At 39.9% G+C, this 23,321-nt stretch overlaps 2 protein-coding genes and 1 long non-coding RNA gene across 4 annotated transcripts in view; 2 read left to right on the forward strand and 1 right to left on the reverse strand.

The window, feature by feature from the left end:
• Positions 1–291: 291 nt before the first annotated feature.
• LOC139548801 (uncharacterized) lies at positions 292–6,275 on the reverse strand. Its single transcript, XR_011669777.1, has 5 exons — positions 6,173–6,275; positions 2,090–2,225; positions 1,926–1,994; positions 1,712–1,797; positions 292–413 (listed from the first exon to the last, which is right to left on the reverse strand). It is a non-coding gene; the product is annotated as an uncharacterized lncRNA (long non-coding RNA).
• LOC139548800 (diablo IAP-binding mitochondrial protein-like) lies at positions 2,611–9,969 on the forward strand. 2 transcript variants are annotated; one of them, XM_071358651.1, is made up of 6 exons: positions 2,611–2,931; positions 6,180–6,312; positions 8,090–8,215; positions 8,391–8,501; positions 8,799–8,895; positions 9,262–9,969. In XM_071358651.1, exons 1-6 carry the CDS (start codon positions 2,903–2,905, stop codon positions 9,459–9,461), a joined length of 696 nt encoding a protein of 231 aa, XP_071214752.1. In that variant the 5' UTR covers positions 2,611–2,902; the 3' UTR covers positions 9,462–9,969. The 2 variants fall into 2 exon arrangements, with proteins under 2 accessions (XP_071214752.1, XP_071214751.1); XM_071358650.1 differs by lacking the exon at positions 2,611–2,931 and adding an exon at positions 5,698–6,024.
• Positions 9,970–22,056: 12,087 nt separating this feature from the next.
• LOC139548806 (nectin-3-like protein) overlaps positions 22,057–23,321 on the forward strand; it is a 77,754-nt gene continuing 76,489 nt past the window's right edge. The window contains exon 1 of the mRNA XM_071358657.1: positions 22,057–22,223. Coding sequence (XP_071214758.1) covers positions 22,130–22,223 — 94 coding nt within the window. The 5' untranslated portion in view covers positions 22,057–22,129. The remainder of the gene's footprint in view (positions 22,224–23,321) is intronic.

Here is a 23,321-nt window from a genome sequence, read left to right on the forward strand (position 1 = left end):
AGGCATGAACTGAACATATGGCTGTCACCACAAAACTACATAAAAATAAATAATTTACATTTACTTTGAATTAAATGTCATTACATACCAGACATTTTTAGTATATCCTCAGCCATTTCTTTTCGCAGTTGCGCCATGTGTTTTTGAAGGTTCCATATCAATTTGGGAGGGGATGTTGGGGAAGTTCTGTGCAACTTCCTTGGCCATCTACACCAACAAATAAAATAGAGTTTTTGACCTAATTGTCACATAACAGCTAACCATTCATTATTGAAAATATAACTATCAAACCTGCATTACAAAGACCCCGCAGCTGAAGGTGTCCTGCTGCATGGTGGGAGTTATTTCCCCTCCGTGTCCACTTTATGTCCTCGTCTTTTCCATGGCAGGATCTTCTCATTTTGAAGTATTCTCTTTTTTATGTAAACATAATGGAATTCTGATTAGTTATAGGCAAATGAATACACAGGCCAAATGTGTATGCTGTTTTCCTTATCACTATAATCTAGTAATTTCCTTTATGCCCCATTCTACACACAGCCTAAATTATAGGCACTGAACCATTTACAGGACAATAATAAAAGTAGCATATAGGATCCAACCCTATCACAGAGTGAATAAATGTAGAGCGTTTGTAGACTTTGAGAAAAAAATATGAAGTGACAGTTTCATCAGTACGTGCTTAAAGAAAGTCATATCACAAAGATCACAGATGACAGTGCCCACCAAATCTATGACAATAGAGAATGTATTGTAAGCACCCAAGTGTGTTAAAGTGTGTTTGTCAAAATAATATCTGAAAATGTCAGTTGTTGAACATAATACTTGAACATAAATGTCAGTTGTTGAACAAATTGCAATTTATGATATATGCAGTTGAGGAATATTCCATGTACCAATACTACATGTACGACGGACATTCCCACATACAGTATACACATACATAGAGGCATTTTTCCGCTATGATTTTACCACTCAGAATCCAGAATGGATATGACAATGGGGCCAGCACAGGACGTAATACACCCTTACAACAATCTACTTTTTTATCTTCTTGACTTCTTATCTGGTAAACTGCTACTGTTTGTCAAGAAAAGAGCCCCAATTAGGGGTTAGTGTACTCCAGTAAAAAAAGGCTGGTTTAGATTAAAACTATTGCCCTGTGTCCTCGTTCATAGGGGCATGAGAGACTAGTCAGTGGTAGAATTGAGTTGGCAAGGTTGAGGTTACTCATGGATAGTAAATAGTAATATTTGTTTTTGTTGCATTGATGCACTGTCCAAGAATAGGATCCAAAGTGTTAGGAAATATTTGTTCCCATAAATACAAAGGAGGATGGCTCTCCTCATACTTTGGCACTTTAGTCAGACTGCCAGACTGTGTAAAAAACATGTATGATGGGGCCGGCAACGGAGTTCCCATTGACTAAGCACCCCAGAGCCAATCAGGAGAGAATACACAAGTCAAGGGTGCCAATTGAAAGTCAAGGGGTGTGTCTGTGCCTTTTGGATTACTCTCTCTTTACAGAGATCCCCTGTGGTTCAAGTGAAGAGCTACCCTTCCCCTTTCAGTCTGCTCTGCGCATGTCTGAAAGTGACAGAGCCAGCAGCCAAGAGAGTTTTTCACAGTATGTCATAAAAGATGATTACACTTATGAATGTATGTAAAATGCTAATATGTATTAGATCCAGTACAATGGAATAAATAAGACCTGAATTTGAATGTTCCCGATTCCTCCTTCTCTTTCTGTCCAGCAGGGTCAACCAAAGACACTTGGCCTGAAGGTTCATGCAGATACTGGGAAAGCAATATAGAAATGTATTGATCCCTTAAATGATTTTACTATTAAATGACCTATATCACAACCCTCATACCCCTTCACAAAAATGTACCTAAATCAAATTTGGAAAAAGGATTTTACTCACAATGAACTTCCAGTGGTTCTGGTTCACATTGAAGAAAGTCATGACAGCATTGTAGTTACCGAAGTTCACCTGAAATAAATAATTTCAAATGCTTGCCACTAAGCCAAAAATAAAAGTATCAATAGTTAATCCTTTAAAATTCCACTAACAGATTGTATTAGTACCTTGGGCAGACTTTGCTTGCGCACTAAACTTCTTTCTCCATTTAGAATGACGTGGGCTGGGTAGTGATTTAGGATGTAAATCTTTGTCCCGTGACCGCAGCTTTTTTGTGGTTGCTTGAAGGTACCATTCGATTGTCTGTATAATGAGAGAAAGTAAAACCATAAATGCTTAGAATGTGAAGATTATACAAATAATTAAGCATAAACTAAAATACATAGACGTTTCAGAGAATATTGCTTAGTTAGAAGGATTGTTTATCGAGATTTAAAACAAACGTAATTACATTTGCCTTTGTTTTTATTTGTCTAATATATTCTGTCTACATGCAATTTATTGGGTCATTGTCACATTCAGTTGAAGTCGGAAGCTTACAACTTAGGTTGGAGTCATTAAAACTAGTTTTTCAACCACTCCACAAATTTCTTGTTAACAAACTATAGTTTTGGCAGTCGGTTAGGACATTTACTTTGCGCATGACACAAGTCATGTTATATAGTGCGGTCCCTGCCGGCCGATGTGAATCGGAAGGATAAGATAAAACTTAATAAATATGAATAGATTTAATATAGGGCTAAGATAAAGGATTATATAATTAAAAACCTGCCTAGGTTCTCTATTGGAATAGGCCTTTATGATCCTAAAATAAATCTCAATATGAAAAATGTAAAGGATTATTATTCTTCCGATACACACCGGCAAATGGATGGATTAGGTATTGTCAACAGGGTTGTTGTCTCTAGTGTGTGGCAGGCTGGTTAACACTGGGATAAAGGGATTCAAGTTAACGGTAGAACTATTACAATAATTGGCTTATGGAAGCACTTCTCAAAGCGAGAGAAAGGTATAGTATATATTTCTATATAAGCCATTTATGCTACCTTTTATATTATTGATCCTAATGATAAGGCCTAGGTGTAAAACAGCCTTGGGGATAGAGCAACGACGCTTGAATAGAAAACAAAATGTGTGTGGGTGGAGAGAGGGTTGGTTTTACAGGTTTACTTGCTCTGGATTGTCAGTACTGCATGTATTCTTGGCTGTCGTGCTGTGGCTGTGTCGGAATCGATGGGTATGCCTTCCCATAAGTGAGTGCCCGCGGTTGGCTTGCGGTCGGCTCTGGCACAGCCATGGCACAAAACAACAGGATATAATGTGATGCCTAAGACACATTTTTAGTTAGTCATTAGCGGTCGTTAGAACCTTGCTTCCTTTTTATGTCGGAATACAACAGGATACAATGAGGACTACATGAAATATGTCTTGCATGTAATGGACATAACAAAGCACTGGTCTTGTGATATATTTAGGTTGTTTCCTCTTCATTATTATTATTATTATTTTTGAACAATTGAATCCAATGAACTGTGCAGGGTGGGCTGACATGCTTATAGCCTTGCTAGGCCTTTCTAAATATGAGCATGCATTTATAAGATTGTGCTGTTATTATTTCTATTAATATGATCTATTATTGTTTTTTCTGACTGTTTTCCATGTTATTTGGTTAGTTCTCTTAAGCATCCTCATAGATATTTATGTTATCATGGGACTGCCCATATTTTTCACATGCTCTGAATACAACAAGTGTAGACCTTACCGTGAAATGCTTACTTACAAGCAAAGGCGCGTCATGAGTCAGGGAGATGATCTGATAGTCTTAGTGACAACAGACCTAGATATGGGGGTAGGTTTTAGTGGGTGGAATATTAGGAATATTTGAGGTTTACAAAGTTGCAGCTATAGTATGCTTTACAGTGTAAATTATTATGGTACAACTATATGGACACTTAATAATCATTGTGCTTTTTAATGGTAAGTTTACAAACATTGGTTGTGGTAAGTATAATTGAAACTTGGGTATTATTATGGAAAGTGTGGAAATAAGTACATTGGTACAGCAGATCCCCTTATTGTATGGGACACTTTCAAATGTACTTTTAGAGGCCATTCAATACAATACTCATCGTTAAAACAAAATCAGTTTAGGTCAAAAGAGATGAGAATGATAAAGGAAATAGAGTAAGAAACAGAGCAGGTAGATGGTAATGGAAACTGTACTACAGAGGCACAAAAAAAGGTTAGACGAAAAACAAAAAGAATTGGAGGTACTTATTCAAGAACGATCAAGTGTAATGTATTACAAAAATAAAGCGAATTTGATGGGATATGGTGAAAAATGCAAAAATTTTCGTGAATCTTCAACATAGAAATTCTACCAAAAAGAATTTACAGAAACTCGTTACAAATAATCAAGGTATCCATGATTCACCAAATGATATTTTAAGCATATGTCTCCTCCATTTCCACTGAATGTCAACTGTAAGGATTTCTTTCCTAATAATAATAATAATAATAATGTAAAATTAACAAATTTACAGAAAGACCTGTGTGAAGGCCAACTTACAGAAGAGGAACTTTTTGAGGCAATAAAATATTTTCAGTCTGGAAAAACACCAGGGCTTGATGGTATACCAGTAGAGGTATATCAGACCTTTTTGAAGTACTCAAAGACCATTATTAGCATGTTTTAATTACTCTTATACAAATGGTAGACTTTCAGGTACTCAACAAGAACGTTTAATTTCGTTAGTACTAAAACAGGACCCAGGTGGTAGGTATACAGATCCAATCCATTTAAAAAACTAGAGGCCTCTAACATTTCAATGTTGTGATGCGAAAATCCTGGCGAAATGCATAGCACGTAAAATATAAAACATTTTTACCAGATATTGTTCATCCTGGTCAGACAGGTTTTTTACATGGACAATATATTGGAGATAAGATACGATAATTACTTGAAACAATTGAACATTATGAAACATCGAAGATACCAGGCCTGGTCTTCATAGCAGATTTTGAAAAGGCGTTTGATAAAGTACGACTAGAATTTATATATAAATGCCCGGATTACTTTAATTTTGGTGAATCTCTTATAAAATGGGTTAAAGTTATGTACAGCAACCCCAGGTGTAAAATTAGATCCAACAAGAACATCAAGGGGTTAGAAATCCAGGGGATAAAAACAAAAGTGTCAATGTATACCGATAACTCTAGTTTTTAAATCCGCAATCTGGATCCCTGCACAGTCTCATTGAAGATCTTGATAACTTTTCTAGCCTCTCTGGATTAAAACCTAATTATGACAAGTGTACCATTTTACGTATTGGATCGTTACAAAAATAGTGTTTACACTACCTTGTAGTTTACCATTAAAATGGGTGGATGGTTAAGTAGATATACTTGGTATTCACAACTCAAAAAATATAAATGAACTTACCTCTTCTCAACATTAGATCACCTTTGATGTGAATGTCTGATACATTTGGGGGTGAACTGCCTGTCACTAATTTTAATTGGAGGGACACTGATTCATCAGTAAATTAATCAGTAAAGTAACTCGAGGATGATATTGAAATATTTGTTTTGCCAGAAAAAAACTGTGGACGGATGAGTTCAATTTACGTAACCTTGTGCTTGAGCCCCCTCCTGAAACTTCAGGCAATGTCTAGTTGGCACATTTCAGGAGACAGTAAACAAATCAATACATCTGTGTGATGGGAAGCTGCTTGTTCTGTGGCCTTAAAAATACCCCTGTGACTCTACAGGATTCAGGAAGCACAGTTGGGCAAAGGAATACAAGACTACAGCAGAAACACAGCATACAAATTTGAAACTATTTTACCACTAGGTGACGACAGAGACTTACTTTTTGTCGTAAAGAATTCTGGTAAAGTTTTAAATTATTTATTGAGACTTTAATACATCATATACATTTACCTAATATAATTTATTTTAGTTGAAGAGTAATAAACGATATTACAAGTAAAATGCAAGCTATTAGACAATGCTGTTTGTGCTACTGGGGGACGGACTTCCTTTTGCTCCTGACCAATATGGCCGCGCTCAGAAGAAGCATTGCATGTCTACATTTCTTCAGGTAAATATCTTTATAATAACAACTGCATCATTGCACCCTAATTCATTGTATTCGTACGCAAACAGAAACAGTTTCGTCTTAGATAAGTATCGAATTGCTGTAATCACTAAAGCTTGCTAATATCAGTGTTGTTGTTTACTCTCATTACCTTGCAGGAGCACAGCAGCGAGTGTCCTCAACAGTAGGAAACCCTTGCGCCAGAGGCTCGTGCGTTTCAGAGATGTTACCAGAACGAGCTTGGTCTCTTTGAGTGTTGGCAGTGGACTGAGCGCTGTCCCCTTCATGCAGGTAAAGGACCATTTTCCCTCTCTTGCGCGCAAGCGCGGGTCACTCATCACTTTATATTAGTGTCATTGAATAATGCTGAACAACTTGAATAAGGCTGACATCATATACAATGCATTCGGAAGGTATTTAGACCCCTTGACTTTTTCCACGTTTTGTTACTTTACAGCCTTATTCTAAAATGTATTAAATAAATAAAAATCCTCATCAATCTACACTCAAAAAGCTATAATGACGAAGCCAAAAGAGATTTTGACATTTTTGCAAATGTACAAAAAAATAAAAAACATACATACCTTATTTACACAAGTATTCAGACCCTTTGGTACGAGACTCGAAATGAACTCAGATGCATCCGGTTTCTATTGATCATCTTTGGGATGTTTCTACAACTTGATTGGAGTCCACCTGTTGTACATTTTATTGATTAGACAAGATTTGGAAAGGCACACGCCGGTCTATAAAAGGTCCCACAGTTGACAGTGCATGTCAGAGCAAAAACCAAGCCATGAGTTTGAAGGAATTGTTTGTAGAGCTCCAAGACAGAATTGTGTCGAGGCACAGATCTAGGGAAGGGTACCAAAACATTTCTGCGGCCTTGAAGGTCCCCAAGAACACAGTGGCCTCCTTCATTCTTAAGTGGAAGAAGTTCAGAACCACCAAGACTTCCTAGAGCTGGCAGCCCTGCCAAACTGAGCAATTGATGGATAAGGGCATTGCTCAGGGAGGTGACCAAGAACCTGATGGTCACTCTGACAGAGCTCCAGAGTTCCTCTGTGGAGAACCTTCCAGAAGGACAACCATCTCTGCAGCACTTCACCAATCAGGCCTTTATGATAGAGTGGCCAGAAGGAAGCCACTCATTAGTAAAAGGCACATGACAGACCGCTTGGAGTTTGCCAAAAGGCACTTAAAGACTCTCAGACCAGGAGAAACCATTTTCTCTGGTCTTATGAAACCAAGATTGAACTCCTTGGTCTGAATGCCAAGCGTCACGTCTGGAGGAAACCTGGCACCATCCCTACGGTGAAGCATGGTGGTGGCAGCATCATGGTGTGGGGATGTCGTTCATTGGCAGGGACTGGGAGACTAGTCAGGATCGAGGGAAAGATGAACAGAGCAAAGTATAGAGAGATCCTTGATGTAAATCTGCTCCAAAGCGCCCAGGACCACAGACTGGGGTGAAGGTTCACCTTCCAACAGGACATCGACCCTAAGCACACAGCCAAGACAACACAGGAGTGGCTTCGGGACAAGTCTCTGAATGTCCTTGAATGGCCCAGCCAGAGCCCAGACTTGAACTCGATTGAACATCTCTGGAGAGACCTGAAAATATCTGTGCAGCGACACTCCCCATCCAACCTGACAGAGCTTGAGAGGATCTGCAGAGAAGAATGGGAGAAACTACCCAAAAACAGGTGTGCCAAGCTTGTAGCGTCATATCCAAGAAGACTCAAGGCTGTAATCCCTGCCAAAGGTGCTTCAACAGAGTGCTCAGTAAGGGTCTGAATACTTATGTAAATGTAATATTTCAGTTATTTAAAAAAAAGAAATATATGAAAGCCTGTTTTTGCTTTGTCATTATGGGGTATTGTGTGTGGATTGATAAGGGGGAAAAACAATTTCATCCATTTTAGAATAAGGCTGTAACGTAACAAAATGTGGGAAAAGTCAGGGGGTCTGAATACTTTCCGAATGCACTGCACATGAATGCCTTAATCGTAAAAATCCCCCCTTTCAGCTCATATATTGAACTTTTTCTGTTTCTCTCCCTATCCAGCAAGTGGAGAACCTCTCTCATGAATCCCTGATCCGAAGCGCATCCTCTATGGTTACAGACAGTGCAAACACTTACCTCTCCCAGACCACTCAGGCTCTCGTAGACTCCATCACACAATATTCCATAGTAAGTACCTGAAGGGGTCATAGTGGATTTTTGTTATCGTATATGCTAAGATGTACAGTGTGATAATTATATCCATAAATATCAAATGCTAATTTAACCAGTAAGGCAATGGCATCATGCTACCTAAATGACCCTTCATGTTTTTGACCGTTTGTTTTGTTTGCGTTGTCCTCAGGCTCTCCATACCCTCATCGCCCTTCAGAGGAGATATCTGGCTTCACTGGAAAAACTCTCCACTGCTGAGGAGGATGCCATTTGGCAAGTGATCATTGCCCAGCGTGTTGAAGTAGGTGTATGAAATGTGTCCTCAAAATAAACCAAAAATACACTGTTGTCTTAAGTCATCTTTCAGAAAAAATATATGTTCCTGTATTTTTGTATCCAGCCATCTGGAAAAGCTATGTCTTTAGGGTGTCTTGTTTATTTCCAAAGAACTTTTAACTTGTTTTACAATCTAAAATAGTAAACGCTTTAGTCACTCCTGTTTGCCTTTTCAATTTTTTTAAGTAAATATGGTTTGAGTTCTATAAACTTCTCAAGAATGTAATGAAATGTTCTGATGGGTTTCTCTCTGTTCTGTCAGGTTGGTGACAGACTAGATGAATGCAACCGCTTCGAGTCAAACTGGATTAATGCCGTCAACCTTTGTGAAATGGCAGCTGAGGCAGCATACAACACAGGTATGTTTATTACCAGTGACATTACTGAAAAGGTTGTGTTAAACATGTTTGTGACTGTCCATCAGTGTTTTGTTACTTGTCATGTTTTTGTTTGGACCCGAGGAAGAATAGCTCCTGCTTCGGCAAAAGACAATGGGGTTCGAATAAACCTGTTAGTGAATACAGCTTTGTGATGGTAAAGAAGACTTAAACCTCCAGGTCACCATGTACTCTAATTCCCATGATGCAGCACAATAGAGAAATGATGGACAAGGGCACCTGCTCAGTGTCACCCGTTATCATCATGGATTGAAGGTTTCATCTTCGGCCCCTTTCTCTGTTATGGTGAAATTTGACTAAGACCACCGTCTTATGTTTGTTTCCCAGGAGCTGAGCATGCATCCATCACAGCCAAGACCAATTTGCAGGTGGCCAAGGTTCAGGTGGAGGAGGTCCGGCAGATATCTGTGGATGCTGAGAGGAAGCTGACTGAGACCCAGGCCGAGGAGATCCAGAGGATGGCAGAGTATGCCTTCATAGAGAGTGGCGGTGATGACGTGCATGAGGCTTACCTCAGAGAGGACTAAGACTAATCCTGAGAGTAAAACAAGTTTGAGTAATTTATTGTGGTTTAAATCCTCAACAAGTAGACAGTACACAGTCCATCATTTGAGAAGTTCAGGAGTTTTGAGTCATTGGGGTTGTTGTTTATATAAAATTATATTATGATAAACAAAAAGAATGTAGAGAATTTAGTGGTGAATTGAATAACACCAATATTATTTAATAACACAAAGTTATTATATTTTAGTGGATGTAATGTCATGCTTCCTTGTTTATAAAGCTGAGTTGATCACAATTTCATGCACTTATTTGAATTTGAACTGTAACATTAAATTATAATATTTATTTGAATACAGCTATGAATAACAACTTCAAGTCTTTAAACTGAAAATAATAATTGACAATCAGGGTATCCTAAGTGAATTGTATGGACTATGGTCAACATAGCAGTAGAGTATGGTGGCATTTGTTTATTTGTATTTTATGATATGTAAATTAAATAACTTTATAATAAAAAGTATATTTTCCATATAGCTGTTTGGATTGTATTCTGTTTCTTTTGGTTTATTGGACATTTTCTCCAGAGTGAATATACTTGTCAGTATGGATTTGAATACTCAAAGTTTACAATACAATTCAGCTGAAGAATAAAAAATAAAACAATTGTCTAACTTTTACAGAGAAGGAGGGAAGTTAATATTTATCTGCATGTTATGGGGTTGCCTGAGAGTCCGTGTGAGTTCTGTAAAAATGTGGTATTTGGCAGTAAGGATTTTTCTTTACTGTTAATTGTGGGTGAGACTAGATGTCATAGTTGGGAACTGTGTCTCTGCCAACCTGGAGAGACAAATACCATATGTGGTCCTCTTTGGGACATATTTTGTTTACAAAAGTGGGCTGTTTTCCCCTCTTAACTCGGCATAAAACCAGTGACGTCATTTGAGACATTCATTGACCAATCTAAACAAGGTGCCAACTATTTTTAGGGTTTCAGGTACTTTTTATGCCAAGAAGAACTTCATTTTTTGCATGTTGTCAGAAAACCGTTTTTTATATACACATCTAGTAGTTGATGGCAAAGTGCTGTTTTTTTCCCTCACTAATTTCTCAGGATTTCTGAAAGAGGAAATATCAAAATGTTTCTTGGTACTTGGATCTGCCCCTCCACCATGTCTTTTATGTCTGCCCTTTCACTCAACACTTTTTATTCTTTGCTAATAATCCGCACACATTTCCTCCTCACAGCTTTCAGTCTATTTTGCTAATCCCTGCTGTCATCACCCAATCCACCATGTCACCTAAACCAAGGGCTCTGACAACACACAAAATAACATTACGATACGAGGTCAATGGGTTTGGAAAACAGGTTGATACTTGAATTGGCTTCTCTTTTAGGTCAGTTTATGTTTATTTGACATGTTTATTTCGTTTTTAATATTACCTTGAACATAAGGCAAACCAGTGATCGTGTGTGTAATGTCTGGTACTGTTTCTTTCTTTGTGAAGAAGAGAAAGGAAATGGTACAAAAACAATTCTCAATCTATGAGAGTGTAATGTGTTGTCCATTAGACACACAGAAGGCTGGGGGGACATGTGAACAGGTGAATGAATGAGCTGAAGATAACTTGTGTCAGCTGTCAAAGTTCATGATGTGGGAAGCAGTTCAAAGCAAAACTCACTAGACTATGAAAGAGCTCTTTGGACTGTGTGAAACATTTGAGCAGCTTTACGGATTGCTTTGTGAATTCTAATTAGACACTTTTTTAATAGACATTTAGTGTTTTACTTTAGTGTTTTACTTTGTCTCATTGTGTGGTAATTGTATGGATTTCTTTAATACTTGATATAACTATCTTTATGAGGTTTTATGGAATCAAATGGAACTGAAACAGAAAATCCCCAAACATAGATAACTGTATAGCATGCTCTGTGTGTTCTTTACTGTTTGACCTTCATGTGTAATATTGTTTTAGTGTAAAAATGTACCTGTAGATGGCAGTCTAAATCTATAATAAAATACAATAAAAGGCTCAATTCAATCAAACCTGGAATTCCAGTATTTCCGTTTTTTCTCAGTGGGGTGTGAGCATTTTTTTGGAACAATGACTGAACTCTGTCTTTAAACTCCTAGTAGATCAATACGTTTTCTTTGCAGTCACTTCACACCAACAGCAAGGTTAAGAAGGTGGAACAGCACTTCTTCAACCTCAGGCTGAGGAAATGTGTCTTGGCCCCTAAGACCTCACAAAATTCTACAGATGCACCATTGAGAGCTTGTTGTATGGATGTATTACCGCATGGTATGGCAACTGCACCGCCTACAATCGCAGGACTCTCCAGAGGGTAGTGCCTTCAGCCCGACGCATCATCGGTGGCACATTGCCTGCCCACCAGGACAACTACAGCACCCGGTGCCACAGGAAGGCCAAAAAGATCATCAAGGACATTGGCCATAGCCTGTTCCCCCCACTACCATCTAGATTCTAGAAGGTGGAGAGTCTCAGACAGAACAGGAACATCCAAGCTGGGACCGAGAGACTTCTATCTCCAGGACATTAGACTGTTAAACAGTCACCACTAGCCAGACTCCGTCAGTAGCCGCCTACTGTAGCATGATGTACTACAGGACACATAATGCTCTGTAACGATATCCTGTGTTAACTTACTAAACAGTTTCCTAAAGCTAACACTATGGTGTCCCGGCTCTATATTCTTACAGCTACCACTGAGTACTCTACCCTGAACCTTAGAGACTGCTGCTCTATGTACATAGAGTCATTGAACACTGGTCACTTTATTAATAATGTTTACATACCGTTTTTCCCACTTTATACTGTACTGTATGTCTACTGCTGTACATATCATTCTTACTGTATATCTTGTGTAAATTCATCTGGTGTATATACGTATAGATTGTATTTGTATTACTGTTACAGTGCTATTTGGTTTGTTAATTGGATACGTTACGAGATTTCTTGATGTTTTTTATAATAAAAAAAAAAAGATTATTATTTGTGCACTTGTTTGCCATTTTACTGCATTGTTAGGAGCTAGTCACAGAAGTATTTTGCTGCACCTGCTATAACATCTGCTAAACTGTATACGCGACCAATAAACTTTGACTTGACTAAATCAAGAGGATCAAAAATGGAAGTATAACTATTACGGGCAGAATTATGGCCAATTACTCTCAATAAGCATATTGTGTGCAGAATTCCTCAATCGGTTTCATCACAATCCAAATCCATCTATTCAATACATAGGCTGGTTTGCTCATAGTTTTGTATACGTTCCATTGGCGCCCAGAAACACAGTCCATAAAAGAAGAAAAGACGTAGACGTTCCATAAAAGAACACAACTGATATGAATGTATAGGCCGCAATCCACACCAAAGCAAAGCTCTAAAATGGAAGGTCACAATGTTGGAGATGATGACAGTAGGAGTTAGACAGTAGTATTTATTGATTGCCGGAAACAGTGAACACAATTTCACAAATTTTTCTTCTGATGAAAACAATGTGTTAATTTTCGTTAAACAAAACAATTAACAATGAATTTTGTATTCACTGATGACATTTGTATTTAAAGTTTAGCAAAAGGTGGTTTAAGATGTGCAAGTCAGGTACAAAGCAAGTAAATTATCAGAAGTTCTGTAAATCTATTTAAGCATTTGGTCGTTGCCATTCCGCTATAGATATGTTTCAACATAGATCACAAAATTGCTTGTATGAGGTTGAGAAAAACTGTAATTACATAGTAGTTTGACAATACTTTCTCATACCTCAGTAGAAAGCTGCACACTAAGCTCTGGACAGAGAGACATGCATATGACTGGATAATGTCCTTATGTAGCCAAAGCTAACATAACCCTTTTTTAACATGACAATCAATTGTTAGAGATCAGAAATACAGTGCATTCGGAAAGTATAACCCCTTGACTTTTTCCACATTTTGTTACGTTACAGCCTTATTTTAAAATGGATTGAATAAAAAAAATCTGTATAAATCTACATGCAATACCCCATAATGACAAAGCGAAAACAGGTTTTTAGAAATGTTTGCAAATGTATTAAATATAAAAAACAGAATAGCTTGTATACATGTATTCAGACCCTTTGCTATGAGACTTGAAATTGAGCTCAGGTGCATCCTGTTTCCATTGATCATCCATGAGATGTTTCTACAACTTTACCTGTGGTAAATTAAATTGATTGGACATGATTTGGAAAGGCTCACACCTGTCTATATAATGTCCCACAGTTAAAAGTACATGTCAGAGCAAAAACCAAGCCATGAGGTTGAAGGAATTGTCCATAGAGCTCCAAGACAGGATTGTGTCGAGGTACAGATATGGGGAAGGGTACCAAAAAATGTCTGCAGCATTGAAGGTCCCCAAGAACACAGTGGCCTCTATCATTCTTAAATGTAAAAAGTTAGGAAGCACCAAGACTCCTTCTAGAGCTGTACGCCCAGCCAAACTGAGCAATCGGGGAGAAGGGCCTTGGTCAGGGAGGTGACCAAGAACCCGATGGTCACTCTGACAGAGCTCTGACAGAGCTCCAGAGATCCTCTGTCAGGATGGGAGAACCTTTCAGAAGAACAACCATCTCTGCAGTACTCCACCACAGTAAAATGGCGCCGGAAGAAATGGCAGCAGTTTTACTGGCTCCCAACCAATTGTGCTATTATGTGTTTTTTCCGCCTTATTTGTAACATATTTTGTACATAATGTTTCTGCAACCGTATCTTACGGCAGAAAAGAGCTTCTGGATATCAGGACAGCGATCACTCACCTCGGATTAGACAAAGATTTTTTGAACAACAAGCAAGACTCACATGATATTCTCCAAACACCCGGGAGGGCCGACATCCCAGTTATTCGCAAGAGGAAGCGACGCAGCTACAGAGGATGAAGAGCCGGATGCCTCGTCAGAAGGCGAGTAGGAAAGCTGACGTTACCGTCAATATTACTCGCCAACGTGCAATCATTGGACAATAAATTAGACGAGGTACGATCATGAATATCCTACCAACGGGACATCAAAAACTGTAATATCCTATGTTTCACGGAATCGTGGCTGAAAGACGACATGGATATTCAGCTAGCGAGATATACGCTGCACCGGCAGGATAGAACAGCACACTCCGGTAAGACGAGGGGGGGCGGTCTGTGCGTATTTGTAAACAACAGCTGGTGCATGAAATCTAAGGAAGTCTCTAGATTTTGCTCGCCGGAATTAGAGTATATTGTGATAAATTGCAGGCGACACTACTTGCCTAGAGAGTTCTCAGCTATACTTTTCGTGGCTGTTTATTTACCACCACAAACAGATGCTGGCACTAAGACCGCACTCAGTCAGCTGTATAAGGAAATAAGCAAACAGGAAACCACTCACCCAGAGGCGACGCTCCTAGTGGCCGGGGACTTTAATGCAGGGAAACTTAAATCATTTCTACCAAATCTCTATCAACATGTTAAATGTGCAACCAGAGGGGGAAAAAATCTAGATCATCTGTACTCCACACACAGAGACGCGCACAAAGCTCTCCCTCGCCCTCCATTTGGTAAATCCGACCACAACTCTATCCTCCTGATTCCTGTTTACAAGCAAAAATGAAAGCAGGAAGCAGCAGTGACTCGGTCTATAGAAAAGTGGTCAGATGAAGCAGATGCTAAACTACAGGACTGTTTTGCTATCACAGACTGGAACATGTTCCGGGATTCTTCTGATGACATTGAGGAATACACCACATCAGTCACTGGCTTTATCAATAAGTGCATCGAGGACATCGTCCCCACAGTGACTGTACGTACATAACCCAACCAGAAGCCATGGATTACAGGCAACATTCGCACTGAGCTAAAGGGTAGAGCTGCCGCTTTCAAGGTGCGGGACTCTAACCCGGAAGCTTACAAGAAAACCCGCTATGCCTGCGACGAACCATCAAACAGGTAAAGCGTCAATACAGGGCTAAGATTGAATCATACTACACGGGCTCTGACGCTCGTCGGATGTGGCAGGGCTTGCAAACTATTACAGATTACAAAGGGAAGCACAGCCGCAAGCTGCCCAGTGACACGAGCATACCAGACGAGCTAAATCACTTCTATGCTCGCTTCGAGGCAAGCAATACTGAGGCATGCATGAGAGCATCAGCTGTTCCGGACGACTGTGTGATCACTCTCTCCGCAGCCGACGTGAGTAAGGCCTTTAAACAGGTCAACATACACAAAGCTGCGGGGCCAGACGGATTACCAGGACGTGTGCTCCGGGCATGTGTTGACCAACTGGCAGGTGTCTTCACTGACATTTTCAACATGTCCCTGATTGAGTCTGTAATACCAACATGTTTCAAGCAGAGCACCATAGTCCCTGTACCCAAGAACACAAAGGCAATCTGCCTAAATGACTACAGACCCGTAGCACTCACGTCCGTAGCCATGAAGTGCTTTGAAAGGCTGGTAATGGGGCACATCAACACCATTATCCCAGAAACCCTAGACCCACTCCAAGTTGCATACCGCCCAAACGCATCCACAGATGATGCAATTTCTTTTGCACTCCACACTGCCCTTTCCCCCCTGGACAAAAGGAACACCTATGTGAGAATGCTAGTCATTGACTACAGCTCAGCGTTCAACACCATAGTACCCTCAAAGCTCATCACTAAGCTAAGGAACCTGGGACTAACCACCTCCCTCTGCAACTGGATCCTGGACTTCCTGACGGGCCGCCCCCAGGTGGTGAGGGTAGGTAGCAACACATCTGCCACGCTGATCCTCAACACTGGAGCTCCCCAGGGGTGCGTGCTCAGTCCCCTCCTGTACTCCCTGTTCACCCACGACTGCGTGGCCAGGCACAACTCCAACACCATCATTAAGTTTGCAGACGACACAACAGTGGTAGGCCTGATCACCGACAACGACGAGACAGCCTATAGGGAGGAGGTCAGAGACCTGGTCAGGTGGTGCCAGAATAACAACCTATCCCTCAACGTAACCAAGACTAAGGAGATGATTGTGGACTTCAGGAAAAGTGGAGTGTAGTAGTGTAGTGGAGCAGGTTGAGAGCTTCAAGTTCCTTGGTGTCCACATCAACAACAAACTAGAATGGTCCAAACACACCAAGACAGTCGTGAAGAGGGCACGACAAAGCCTATTCCCCCTCAGGAAACTAAAAAGATTTGGCATGGGTCCTGAGATCCTCAAAAGGTTCTACAGCTGCAACATCGAGAGCATCCTGACCGGTTGCATCACTGCCTGGTACGGCAATTACTCGGCCTCCGACCGCAAGGCACTTCAGAGGGTAGTGCGTACGGCCCAGTACATCACTGGGGCAAAGCTGCCTGCCATCCAGGACCTCTACACCAGGCGATGTCAGAGGAAGGCCCTAAAAATTGTCAAAGACCCCAGCCACCCCAGTCATAGACTGTTCTCTCTACTACCGCATGGCAAGCAGTACCGGAGTGCCAGGTCTAGGACAAAAAGGCTTCTCAACAGTTTTTACCCCCAAGCCATAAGACTCCTGAACAGGTAACCAAATGGTTACCCGGACTATTTGCACTGTGTGCCCTCCCCCCAACCCCTCTTTTACGCTGCTGCTACTCTCTGTTTATCATATATGCAAAGTCACTTTAACTGTACATTCATGTACATACTACCTCAATTGGCCCGACCAACCAGTGCTCCCGCACATTGGCTAACCGGGCTATCTGCATTGTGTCCCACCACCCGCCAACCCCTCTTTTTACACTACTGCTACTCTCTGTTCATCATATATGCATAGTCACTTTAACCATATCTACATGTACATACTACCTCAATAAGCCTGACTAACCGGTGTCTGTATATAGCCTTGCTACTGTTATTTTCAAATGTCTTTTTACTGTTGTTTTATTTCTTTACTTACCTACACACACACACACACATACCTTTTTTCCCCGCACTATTGGTTAGAGTCTGTAAGTAAGCATTTCACTGTAAGGTCTACCTACACCTATTGTATTCGGCGCACGTGACAAATAAACTTTGATTTGATTTATGATAGAGTAGCCAGACAGAAGCCACTCCTCAGTAAAAGGCACATGACAGCCCGCTTGAAGTTTTCTAAAAGGCACCTAAAGACTCTCAGACCATGAGAAACAAGATTTTCTGGTCTGATAAAACCAAAATGTAACTCTTTGACCCGAATGCCAAGCGTCACGTCTGGAGGAAACCTGGCACCATCCCTACGGTGCAGAATGGTGGTGGCAGCATCAGGGTGTGGGGATATTTTTCAGCGGCAGAGACTTGGAGACTAGTCAGGATCGAGGGAAAGATGAACGGAGCAAAGTACAGAGAGATCCTTGATGAAAACCTGCTCCAGAGCGCTAAGGACCTCAGACTGGGTCGAAGGTTCACCTTCCAACAGGACAACAACCCTAAGCACACAGCCAAGACAACACTGGAGTGGCTTCGGATGTCCTTGTGTGGCCCAGCCAGAGCCCGGACTTGAGCCCGATCTAACATCTCTGGAGAGACCTGAAAATTGCTGTGCAGCGATCCAACCTGACAGTGTCCAACTGTCCAACCTGACAGTCCTTGAGAGGATCTGCAGAGAAGAATGGGAGAAACTCTGTAAATACAGGTGTGCTAAGCTTGTAGCGTCATACCCAAGAAGACTCGCGGCTGTAATCGCTGCCAAAGGTGCTTCAAAAACGTACTGATTAAAGAGTCTGAATACTTATGTGAATGTGATATAATTATAATTTTTTAAATTATATAAATTTGCAAACATTTAAAAAAGAAAAAATTTGCTTTGTCATTATTGGTTATTTTGTGTAAATTGACGAGGGAATAAAACAATGTAATCCATTTTAGAATAAGGCTGTAACGTAACAAAATGTGGAAATAGTAAAGGGGTCTGAATACTTTCCGAATGCACTGTAGCTGCTCATAGTAAGCCAGCTGAATAGTCAGTGATGATAATGATTTACAGTAAGAAATCCTTTTAGTGATAATCTGTGAGAATGCATATCTGTAAAGTGACTGAGGTATATTAGTCTAATTGTGTTCCCTCGCGTCCCCTAAGGTCAAGTTAAGCTGCAGAGAAAGTTCATTATAGGGGAGGCACCACTCAAGCTGTAAATAACAGTGTGCAGCGTCAGCACTGGGATGACCTTCATCCTCCCCAGGCTGCTCTTAGATGGCCAAAGAAGGAGAAGGAACAGCGGGGAGGCGGGTGTGGGACATGAGGGTTTGAGGTGTACTAGGGCTCTCTGGCAATCTCCAATGCGACCAACTGGGGAGGAATGTCAAGTTTAACAAAGGTTGTTTTTACAGACTGTAAAACCAAGTGCCTCGAACATCAGCCTGTGGATGTGCACCTACTGGTCACAGGAAAGGTGGTGCCAATACAGCTCTGACTGCCAGGGAGGAATTGTAATAACACAATCAGACTAAATGTTTAATGGGGTCTAGAGGTCTCTCAGTGAGTCACCACTGTTACCAAGGTCACACACCATAAAGGCTCAATAAACCATTTGATTCTAGCACATGAGTTCCTTATTATGTTGATATTTTCCATAGGAAAAGTACTATGCTGCCAATGGTCCCACATTCTGACCAGATCTATGCTATACCACTACCAAATCCTATAACCTTAGTATAAAATTAAACGGAAATAAATTATTTGATTAATAATCCCTTCAAGAAGCTACTATTTTAAGTATTTCCATTGCACCGAGCAACATTAACATAACATACAATTAATTTCTGAAGTGGTCTGGGGAGAGGGATTGATTAGGATAAATGGGAAGATCTAAGAGAACAAATTATTTTTCAGATACAGCTGTTGTAGGACCTCGCTATGGATATGTCATACACGCCCCAGTGCATACAGAGGTAGAATGAACATATTTATAGATGCAGCCTGCAACAACGTTATAGCTCAGCTTCATATTTGTTTTCTTATGGATCCCTAATATGTCTCTGGTGGTACAAACTAACAAGTGACATATTTGCTGTGTGTCACAGAGAAGCTGTGCTCCAGTATGTTTCTGTTACTGGTTAGTGAGTGTGCAGGGTGAAGGCCTTACTGGTGTATCAGTGCCAGCAATTCTTCATCTGTGTGTGGAATGCCTTTGTGACATGTGACTGCTCTCTCTGCTTGTCTTGCTTGGCACTGTGGCACTACACCAGTTTACTGCTCTAATTCTTCTGTGACACCTTGGGAGGTTGAACTGCCTCTTGATGTTAATATTAACTCTGTCACTTACATTCCCCCATTGTTGCCTTGGAATTTAATGCCTGTGTTTTCGAGCGTATACACAAGTGTTCGTTTTCAGTCTGTGACTTTCTGGGTATATGTTGGTCTGAAAGAATGATGTCATTGTTTATAACTGCAGCCCACTGCTATGAAGCAATTACTTGCTGATATTGTTCTCTCAATATAAGTATTCAAACTATTTTGCTCATATGACTAGGAATCATTGGGGTTTGTTTGTTCTTTATTTGCCAAACAACTGGTGTTCCCTGACAAACATTTGGATTTGCCACTTTCTTGTGTTATCTTGGTATTTTTACAACACAGGAATGCACACAGGAAAACAGACAAGAAAATGCCACAGAAACATTGTTTGGAGAAACACCTTCTGAAATGTGTTGGTAGTAAAGGTGGGTGGTAGCCCAACATTCATTTTCAGGGGAGAATGGGGTATACAGTACCTTCAGAAAGTATTCATACCCCTTGACATATTCCACATTTTGTTGTGTTAAAGTCTGAATAAAAATGTATTAAATCAATTTTTCTCACCCATCTACAAATAGTACCCCATAATGACAAAATAAAAATATGTTTTTAGAAATGTTTGCAAATTTATTGAAAATTAAATAGAGAAATGTCAAATTTACATAAATATTCACTCCTCTGTGTCAATACTTTGTAAAACCACTTTTGGCAGCAATTACAGCTGTGTGTCTTTCTGGGTAAGTCTCCAAGAGCTTTCCGAAACTGGATTGCACAACATTTAACTATTATTCTTTTCAAATATCTTCAAGCTCTGTCCAGTTGTTTGCTGATCCTTTCTAGACAAACATGTTCAGGTCTTGCCATAAATTGTCAAGTAGATTTAAGTCAAATCTGTAACTCGGCCACTCAGGAACATTCACCGTCTTCTTTGTAATAACTCCAGTGTAGATTTGGCCTAGTGTTTTAGGTTACTGTCCTGCAGAAAGGTGAATTAATCTCCCAGTGTCTGGTGAAAAGCAGACTGAATCAGGTTTTCCGCTAGGATTTTGCCTGTGCTTAGCTCCATCACGTTAATTTTGTTTCCTGAATAACTTGACGCATGTTATGGAATATTATTATTCTGTACAGGCTTCCTTCATTTCACCCTGTCAATTAGGTTAGTATTGTGGAATAACTACAATGTTGTTGATCAATCTTTAGATATTTTTCCTATCGCAGACATTGTAACTCTGTAACTGTTTTAAAGTCCACTGGCCTTCCTTCCTCTCTGGCAAATGAGTTAGGAAGGATGCCTGCATCTTTGTAGTGACTGGGTGTATTGATACACCATCCAAAGTGTAATTTAAAACTTCATCATGCTCAAAGAGATATTCAATCTCTGCTTTTTATTTTTACCCATCTACCAATACGTGCACACAGAGTGAGTCCATGCAACTTATTATGTGACTTATTAAGCACATTTTTACTCCTGAACTTATTTAGGTTTGCCATAACAAAGGAGTTGAACACTTATTGACTCAAGACATTTCAGCTTTCATTTGGAATTAATTTGTAAAAATTTAAAAAGAAATATGATTTCACTTTGACATTATGGGGTATTGTGTGTAGGCCATTGATTTAAAAAAATCTCATTTTAATCCATTTTAAATTCAGGCTGTAACACAACAAAATGTTGAAAAAGTCAAGGTGTGTGAATACTTTCTGAAGTCACTGTGTGTGATAAAACCATCATTTTAATTGATGAGAAGATTATCAGACCTCATCCAAATGGAGACTTTAGTGTTAATTTAGTGATAACCTGGCAATGGTGCTATGCAATTTGGTTGGATGGAACGTTAACTCCCGACCTGCTGTGTTTTCTTTAAAGGGGCTGTAAACAATCCCAACAGTTGTTTTTTAGACTTAATTAACACTGGTTAAGGGATCTTGACTCAAGTCTTGCCCTCTCCTAAATGTTTATTTGATTCATGTCTGTCAGACAAGATATCATTCTCAAAGTGATCACAAACACAGGATCGACTCTATTACACAACTGACAGAAATGAAATACCCTGTGAAAGTACAGTATCACAACAAAAATATGCCTAATTGTGAAATTATATTAGGGCTATTCTTGAATGGATGACTGATATAAGATAATTTACAGTGCATTTTTCAATTTCACTTAGTCATTGGTCAATAATAAGGGGTTTAAGTCTAATAAAGGTATATAAAGTCTTGACACATTAAAACTACTTAGCTATACACTGTCAAATGTATTCATGTATTTACAAAGTGCATAAAAAAAAGGAATTTGTTGACTGATTAAGATGTGTGCCCCTGTCAATCCCAGAAGTGGTATAGCTCACGCGCCCGGGCGGTCGCTATGGAGAGGAGTTGCTAGAGAAGCAAGCAAGCAATCAGCAGTAAAACAGACGTAGAAGCTGAGCGAGGTAAGGAACGAAAGTGCACTGGGAAATCATGGCGAAAAGATTGCTGCTCGATTACCACAAGACTCTGCCGCTCAATGGACTGCAAGCCGCCACAGTTTTGCTTCTCATTTATGGGTTTACCTGTAAGTTATTAATTTTCTTTAACTTCTGTATTTACGAATGCATTTTAAAGTTCTGGATATTGAAGTTGGCATTTGAAGTTGTTGTTGGTAGCTACGTGGTAAAGTACTGTCTGTAGCTAGCTAGCTTTGCTAACGGGAATGCTAATTCTATGGCCGGAATGGGAACGAAGTGTGTGCGTGTGTGCGCACAGTCGCGAGTTACCGGTTTTAGTCCCTCAGTTAAAGTATGAACACAAGGCTAGTTAACGTTCTAGTATTTACTCCATTGGCTACTGTACGTTATTACTAACAAATGCAATGAAGTTCACTTTTTCCCCGGCATCTTTCGAATCGAAATTTGCCATCGCAACTACAGAAATGTTGTTTGATCTATTGTGTGGCTCTATTTACAGTAACTTACTACAACAAAATGAAGCCTTCTTATATCGTGTGCTGAAAACTAACGTTAACTAGTGTTAGCTAATCTCAGGTGTCAGACCATTTCGTTTGTTGTGCGCTTTAATTAAGTTTGCTGTTTCTATTCTTTCTTGAGTGGAATGACAGACTGTTCACTCGACTTGCGCAAGCTACTATAGTTTTTTAAATTATTTTTTATTTAACCTTTATTCAAGCTACTATAGTGATCGAACAATGACTGAGACAGATATTTCACTGGACGTATAAATGTGAAGCATCCACTTGGCGTTTCCACTCACTGCCAGATATGGTAGTGAGAGGAAGCCCATTGCATTGGCTGGTGTTGTGCCGAAAAGCTCCCCCTGCCAGAAATTCTCCCCCCATCTTCGCGTGAACGCGCACTCACTTCAATTCTTCATTGCTGCGACTTGCGTGCTAGTTTGGATTTCTGATGACTTTAGTCCGCGTTTAATTGTTATATACATTTTTATATGTCGGTTTGATCGCGGTGGAGGAACTAGTAATGTCTGCAGTTTTCGGTTTGACTATTTGTTTCAATTGTATTAGTCTATAAATAAATCTCGAGCAATAAATTCGTCATCTTTCCCATGTCTTATTCGACTAGTAGTTGTTCTGAAATGTTTATTGCTTGCCTACATTTTTCTCCCTCTGTTTAATTTAACACACATACATGAATTATTA

Source organism: Salvelinus alpinus, chromosome 22, assembly GCF_045679555.1.
Source record: "Salvelinus alpinus chromosome 22, SLU_Salpinus.1, whole genome shotgun sequence".
NCBI lineage: Eukaryota > Metazoa > Chordata > Actinopteri > Salmoniformes > Salmonidae > Salvelinus > Salvelinus alpinus.